Source organism: Haemaphysalis longicornis, unplaced genomic scaffold, assembly GCF_048455015.1.
Source record: "Haemaphysalis longicornis isolate Haplotype H1 unplaced genomic scaffold, Haemaphysalis longicornis Haplotype H1 scaffold_11, whole genome shotgun sequence".
NCBI lineage: Eukaryota > Metazoa > Arthropoda > Arachnida > Ixodida > Ixodidae > Haemaphysalis > Haemaphysalis longicornis.
In genome coordinates, this window is record NW_027526214.1 from 44440431 (window position 1) to 44448706 (window position 8276).

Genomic DNA, 8276 nt, shown 5'->3' on the forward strand with positions numbered 1-8276 from the left:
ACGCATGCTGGATCTTCGATTTCATTTTCCTATTTATTCGATTACTAAGAAATACAATACACAATTTTCTCGTTTACACTTGGTAGAATATATGACAAACACGTTTTTACGGGCGGGTATACGCAGATATCATGGTACTTAGTCCGGAAAGACCTGATACTGAAAGATCTTTTGACGGATGTTTTCAAATTTGTTCCGCCTCAGAGCAAGGGTCTGTACTACAGGCTCTTATGTCAAAACGGCTCAGCTCCAGCCATCTACGGTGTTCCCAAGATTCATAAGCCAAATGTTCCTTTACGGCCGATTGTCGACTTCACCCGTTCCCCTCTGTATAACCTGTCCAAGTATCTGCACAGCATCCTGCGGCCTCTCGTTGGGACGACAGAGACTTATGTGAAGGATTCTGGCCATTTCGTAACGATGCTACGCGACGTCAACATCCAGGACGACGACGTAATGGTGTCCTTTGACGTTAAATCTATGTTTACTTGTGTACCTGTAGACTTCGCGGTCCAGTGCTGTAAGAAGGTGCTCCAGAACAACGAGACGCTCGCCAGCCGCACTCCGATTGAAGATGCCGACCTCTGCCGCCTCTTGGGCTTCTGCTTGCGGAGCACGTATTTTGTTTTCAAGGAGGAGTTTTACAAGCAGGTGTTTGGTACTGCGATGGGCGCTTCAATTTCTGTGACTTGTGCGAACCTCGCTTTGGAAGCCGTCGAGAAGACCGCACTAAGCCTCTTAAGTCGTCGTCCAAAAATATTCGTACGCTACGTGGATGACTGTTTCTGTGTGTTAAAGCGGGAAGACGCGCCAGTACTTTTGGAACACCTGAACTCCGTCCAGCCAACAATCCAGTTCACGATGGAAGAGGAGGCTGCCGGTCGTATCGCTTTTCTGGATGTGGAAGTGCAGCGCAAGAATACCGGCTTTGTGACTACGGTCTACCGGAAGCCCACGCATACCGGCCAGTACCTGGACTTCGCTTCTGCGCACCAGGTCGGACACAAGCGCTCTGTGGCCTCGGCACTCTTCACACGCGCGCAACGCCTGTGCTCTTCTACCATGGCGCGGAGGGCGGAAGAAAAGAAGATAAGAGAGGACCTCGCTAGCAACGGATACCCCAGCCATATACTAAACGCTCAGCAACGCAGATCGGCAAACCCACCCACATCACCGAGGAAGGAGCGATAGCGCGCCGCCATTCCTTACGCTGTTGGTGTAAGCGAAATGCTTTCACGAATATTCGATAACTACGGCGTCCAGGTTTGCCACGTGCCCACAAGTAAGCTCCGACAGCAACTCGTAGATGCCAAAGATGCGCTAGAACGCGAAAGGTACCCCGGGGTGATCTATAAGATTCCTTGCCAGACTTGCGACGCAGCCTACATTGGTGAAACTGGGAACTTCAAGAGGCGACTAAAGGAGCACAAAAACGACGTTGCTAACGGCCGCACCCAGCTAAACGCCTTGGCAGAACACCAAAACGTAACCGACCACGTCATCGCTTGGGATTCGGCCAGCATCATTGCCACCGAGAAAATACTATCAACCCGCCTACTCCGAGAATCATTCCACATCCAATCAACCCCGCACGCTCTTAATCGGACACGTGGGCCTATGCCCACAACATACGCATGCGCTTTGCACCGTTCTAAGCATGTACAATTACGGCCGAGCCATTTTTCGCTTCATATGTGAACAAGGGACCCGTACGGGCCCCGAAACGTCATTTGTTTTACCTATTGTTTTTAGCACTTTGGCGAGTGTAGGTTTTGTACCAACAATATCATGGTACTGCAAACACCCTTGTCAGGCATTCAGTAAGTGAAAGAAAGTGCATAGGAGGCGTATCGAAAGCGCTGGGAACGGGTGCTTCACCCGTGATGTTTTCAAGCCCAAAACATTTTTATAATAAAACGTAACTAATGACCTACAAAAAAGCTGCAAACCTTGTGTATTCTAGGCGCTGGAAGTATGCTTGTAAAAGTAGCCTTAAACAAAGTAACTAAAACGAGTGCACTTTATAAGGCCATGAATATCACCTAGTTTTCTAGAATATCATCACAAATGCGTGCACTGCCGTTCCGAATAAAGCTAAGGCAGAGTATTTCTCAGAACTTACTAACACAGGCCAAAGAAAAAAATTGTGAAAGTCCACCGCAGTGAAGTTGTTTATAGAGTATGTAAGTACCACCAACATGCACAAGAAATGGGATGTTTTTTTCCACAACAGTGCTGTACAAACAAACACAGACCTCCTTAAATTGTGCCATAAAGACGGTTCATTGACAATAAAAAGTTGCAGTTGTTTTAGAATACATTTAGCAACATTTTCTTGCCCGCTAATCTGCTTGGTCACAGTCGACCAGAAACACTTGCCAATTTTGTGCCGTTTTGCTGAGAGAAAAATTTGAATCATTCTTCTGAATCCTAATACGCATCATTCTTCGACCCAGAAGTTAGTGATTCAACGCAAAAGTGATACACTTCTTTAGGAGGCACGCGAATTTGCTTCATCAATTCTGCGGTTATATTGTTTGAAGCATCACAGTCAAGAGTAACAAGGTCGGCATATAAAAAAAACGGCTTATTTTTTAGTCACCACCACAGAGATTTTCCCCAAGGCAGTCGACGGTGTTTCCGTTTTTAGTTACAATATTTGCTCCTGTTGTCTTTAAACGGAAGTGAAAAGACCGTTTCCGGGACACACGTCTCCCTAATGCCTGGGTTAGCACATTGCGAGTAATTGGGACTCTTATTGGAGAATCCAGTTGTGTTACCTGCCACCCAGCTGCTCTCCATTCACATACTAAAGGTGGCTGAGAATGTTGGGGTGTTCATTTTTGGATCACCACACGCCTGCGCTGAGATGTACTAAAAATAATCGAATCAAGAGGATCTCAGCGCTCAAAAATAGGACAAGAGCTTGTTGCCTTGTACTGTCCTTGTGTACGCCTTTCAGCTATTCTGCGACAACTTTTAAATTGCTTTTTTTATGGACAGGCATAAGGACCACCACTTAGAAGTGCATGAGTTATTGGGAAAGAGCCCTTTGCATACATTTGTGCTGCACGCACTCACACTCCTTGGAATCACAGTATACAAAATTTTGGAAGTCGCATCAGAATGTCAACTCGAAATCTTTTAGGTATTTCGCAGTGGTGTAAAACAAAGCGCTAGTGCGAGCACTCTTTCGAAGCCGTTTTCAAGCAAAGGAGTGCGTTTTCGCGAAACCTAAGAACCGTGACTTCTTCAGATGGCCATTGCCGGTCTCATCGACTTCATTGGAAGACCGCCCTTAGAAACAGTTTTACTTCTCAGCGTTTCGCACTGAAGTGAATCAAAAGGAACAAAACAGATATTGGCCCATTTTCACTAATTGATGCATTTTCAGCGGACAGCTACCGAACCAGTTTTAAGAATTTATCCGTCAGAAAGGACGGCCAAATTTGGTTGATATTAGTTATTGCGATAAGTCGCATTCTCCAACCTCTTACGCGTTGTAGGTGTTATCGTTTGTGTAGTTTTCTGCCACAGCCTTCTTCCCGATTATGATGGTCCGAGTTATGTACATAGCTAGTAGATCTGGATGACATTGTATTGTTACAGCGACTCTTGTCGTGGACTTTGAGCAGCCGTGTTGTAGGCAGAATGATAAGTAAGTCAAGAGTTGGGAAAATGTTCTTCCGCAGCTTTAAAACATGAGACATTTGGCAGATTTCATTGCAGCCACTGTGGCTTTGAAACATGGGTTCAATATCACCGCGTTTGAAATATGGCATGAGAATATTGGCGTACGGCACTTTCTTTCCACAATGTAGCTTAGTCGACTTCTTGCCCAAAAATTTCGACATTGTAGGCCTTTCCTTGGCCAATTAAATATGACGGTCAGTTTAATTGGGCTTTAAAAAGTGTACAGTGTTCGATCACCTGAGAAGTATCGTTCCGTGCGCAAATGAACTTTGCAACGTGCAAAATAACTCTCGCACGGTAATTTTCTGCCTGTTGTAAGCTGGTCCTGTTAACTGAGTGAGTAAGCCGTTTGTAAGCCAATTTGTGTCCCAAAGCTAAGCATAATATTCATCTATTTACATGAACGCTTGCAAGTTCCTCCTAATTTTTTTTTATTTATTGTCATCCAAAAAACTATTTGAACACGGGGTATTGTTTTAATACTGTTACATAGAATATCACCTCATTATTTTATGATAAAAGCCATGAGAGAACAAAAAATAAAGCAAGCTAGACTGAAGTGAGAACAAGTTTGTAAAATGACCCCAGGCTCAGGTTTATTGAATCCCTGAATAGAACGAATAAAAAATGAAACCAGTCATTTTCCTGCAGAGCATTGTAATTATTTGCGGAAGAATATACACGCGAAGGAAACGGGTACTAGAACCACAGACGCCTTTAAAAGTCGCGCTATGTCCAGTGTGGTATCACGTACTCAAGCGATGGTTCAGCAATGATTTGATCGATGCTCTTTTTGTATGATGTCACAAACCCATGATTCATAAACACTCTCCTGTAGGCCATATTCGCAATAGTTCGTTAATCGGGTTTTTTTTTGGAGTGATGCAACATTTTTACAACTAATCTGTAAGCTGAACCTATGCTTAATGAATGTAAAAATTTCTCTCGCACTAAGGCTTCTTGCAGGTTTTTTTTAATGATCATACTTTTCAAAAAGGTCGTCTTGACTCTTTGTAGCGTTTTTTGAAGACAAATACTTCCTGCAGCCTATTGGAAGAGAACAGTTTCAAGGAATTTCGAATAAAGTGGGCTGATATTGGGATATTTCGCTCTCATAATTTGCTGACAATCCGAAGGAATAAATTTCACGCAAATGAAAAGGAATAAAAATAGAAGAAATTCCTAAGCATTATCCTAGAAATTCTAATGTTTTTTTAATTCTAGAAAACGTTTTTACATTGAAGGGTTGATGTTCTTATTTTGATATTGCACAGTTGTAACAAAAATAAACGAATGGTTTGGGCTCGTTCAATTATAGCCCTAACTACCATGTCCAATCATAACCGAAACTACACTGGTAATACATAAAACTTACTCTAGGTATCTGCAAAAATTTAAACAATAGTTTATGTAAAGAAGAATAAATTTATAAAATAGTTTTAGCTGGCTTTGAACGTCTTGCAATTCACTTTCTTGCGAAGAAATGTGTTGTATTTCCTACCTGAATATACAACAATGTTTTTTTGTTTTGCGGTTTACTTATGATTCCATTTTTTCACACATTCCAGGCAATTATGCGACCACACGAAGATTTTGCAAGATTTTTCTTACGGGTGAGCCTTGCTCTAGAGCTTTGTACTAATGAAGGATTTTAGCGCCGAAAAAACGTAGGTTTACTGGTTGACCTCTACAATTTTCTTAACATATATATGTCAATCTCCTATTTTTGTAATTTTCAATTACACATATTGTTTTCCCTGGAAATTTAATTGTCCAACTGTAATTAAGGAACGCGAAAGGGGGACCCCGCCATTTCCGACTTGTACTCTTCGCCAGCGTAAGCAATGTCTATCTTTGAACAAAATGTCCTAACCGTAAATTAGTTACTTTTGAGCTCACATTTGGCTCGAAGTACATTTCTCGCAATAGTTTTGTTCATGACAAAAATGCAGACATTTGCATCGGAATATCGCTGTATGCTCACATACCAAATTTGTTAAACCTTTAGGCCAAAATATTACTAAAAGTGCTATTATTTCAAAAAATAATTTTAAGAGTACTTTCAAATATTACCAAATATTACTAAATACACGCAGTAGAAGTAAATACTTCAACGTTTACTTCAGTCAACCGCGCACATTTCATGATACAAATTTGGGCAAACTGGAGGAAAATTTTTATGTCACGCTTGAGACTGAGAGCCCGCCGGTAGCACTCAACTTCCTGGTAATACTTCTTTTTCCGGTGTACAGCACACCGATGTTGGTGTGGTAGCTGGCGTGGCCAGAAGCGATCCGTATGGCCTGGAGGAAGTGGCGCTGGGAGCGCTAGAACTAACTGGTCTTGTCCAAAATGTCGGCCAGCTTGAAGTGCAGGGCTGGCTTGTGTGGGGGGGGCTCCAGCGCCTGGAGTTGGATTATAGAAGTGCATAAATAAAATTAGAATTCGAAAGTTCCACATCTCTGAAAAAAAAAAAACTTCAAAAATTTGCAGTTCCGACAATTATATAAAAGAAACCTATTTTCAATTTTTATGGAAATTTTGAAGATTGCAACCTTTCTTGTATTTCCATTAGCGATAAAGAAAAGGTGAAATTTGTGCTCCCGACGCGTCTGAGCGCGTGAGAGAAACCATATTCGCCAGTGTCTGCACGACGTGTTGTAGAGATAGTGACTTTCCTTCATTTATATACTTTTTCATAGTTTCGTCAATAAACCAAAAATCCCTGCAAAGAAAATTACCTCAGAATACAATAAATAGGGTTTTTAATGAACATTAATAAAAATAAAAACAATCTGTGCAGAGTTTATAGTATTTTAGGACAATGATGAAAACACGTACAGTATCAAGAAGTTTATTTGTAAACTTTTTCAAAATGTATTGCTGAGAACGAAATAAAGTCGTCGCTACAATAAGACATATTGATAAGGTCCTAAATTGTCTTGCTATACATATTATCTTGAGACGTATTGCTTACTTCTTTTAAATTCTTATATACGGCAATTGTTTTTAAATCTCAGTACTTATCCCGACCCAAATGAAATAATTTAGAATAAAAATGAAAATTTGTGTTTTATTGCAAATTTAGGCGCTGAAACTATCAGTCCCGATGGATATTTTGCAGAAAAGAAACAGCAGCTCTTACGTGCAGCTCTACTGTTAAATACTTACACATTTTCTTGTCAAACTCCCTGAAGATGTCGGCCGTAACTTTGCTTTTGATATAAGAGCAAACATCTTGCGTTACTTTGTTCTTCACTCCAATCGGGGCGAGGATGAACTAGCGACGTCCTCCTCCTTTGTGGGGCGAGGGCGATCTTCACGCGCTTCCCTCCTCTCCCTGCGAGCCGCCGGGGGATGCGCGCAGGAGACTCCCCGGAGAGACGGCCCCTAGGACACGCAGCGATCGCACGGTACGTAAATGCCCTTCGGCCGCTTTTGGCCGTTTCTTGCACTGGCCGTTGTTTCCCACTTCCGTGGGTCACGGCTCCCACCGTGTCGATTTCCGTATGCCTTGATTTGGTTAGTGCGTTTATCTAGGATGTCCGGCGAGTCTCCGCGGGCATATTCCACTCATTAGTGGGATGCCCCCGCGCCCGCGATGTGACCGCTTGCAACACCTGATGTCAGCGGACGAGCGCCGATGCCGCCCGGTCACGTCCAGTGGTTTTAATTGTGTAGCGGCCACAGACAGCCCCCTACCCCTACGTCAGCGAGCGTTGCGGCCGGCCAACGCCAGCGGACGCTAACTGCCGCTCGACTACGAGCTGGGCACACGCCGACGGGTGTATGCCCCAAGGGCTAGGCGCGTAGTGCAGTGTAATGTTTGTATCGTGGTTGTCCGTGTAATAGACCCCTGTACTATAAAATGCGGCGCTTTCATGTGAAATGACTGACAACGTACACTCACGGCGAGAGTCGTGGCTCACTCCCGAACCTGTTGTGGAAGAGTCTCTCGGCGGGGCAGTTCGGTGCTGCGCGAGAGCAGTGAGAATAACGACGGCGTATTATTCTATTATTATTTTGTGTTCCTTAATGCTAATGGCAAGGATTAAGGATATCATATGCCCACAGTGTTGAGCGGGAAAATGTAGACTAGGCAGCTATGCTTTTCGTTTCTTACTGAGATTGGAAACACTAATATAGCTTCGACATTATTAGCTGCACAACTAAGCGTTTTTTGCATCACTACTCTGCACACTCATATCCCCCATTCAGAAGGCATCAAGTATACCATGGCAACTTGTTGGAACGTGATAAACTACCAGAATATAATGAGCATGCCCTTGCTACCTCACTCGACCTAGTGCTTAGTTATAATTCGTTTGAATTAGAAGAGAAACAATACCTGCAATAAGTGGCACAAAAAAAGCAAAAATGGCCCAAATAATGCAGACTTCTTTATGGCATTGCTCGAGGGACCCTTTTTGGAAGCTAACCCCGTTCGCCCCTTTAGAGGCAGAAGATTTCCTAATGGCATCTTTTTTTGTTTGACCGCATGAAGGAGCAATACGTTTATTCTGGATTTCAATGAGCTCCACCTGTTCATATTTGTTACGCACACTATCTCGAAAACATCAGTA

At 43.0% G+C, this 8276-nt stretch overlaps 1 protein-coding gene across 1 annotated transcript; it reads left to right on the plus strand.

Annotated features, from left to right (window-relative positions):
- Window positions 1-420: 420 nt before the first annotated feature.
- On the plus strand, window positions 421-1191 carry LOC144160630 (uncharacterized). Its single transcript, XM_077691862.1, has one exon. The coding sequence runs from the start codon at window positions 421-423 to the stop codon at window positions 1189-1191; it is 771 nt and encodes a 256-aa protein (XP_077547988.1).
- Window positions 1192-8276: the final 7085 nt, after the last annotated feature.

Coding starts and splice junctions, on each gene's coding strand:
- LOC144160630 (XM_077691862.1), top strand. CDS start 421: ATGCTACGCGACGTCAACATCCAGGACGACGACGTAATGGTGTCCTTT.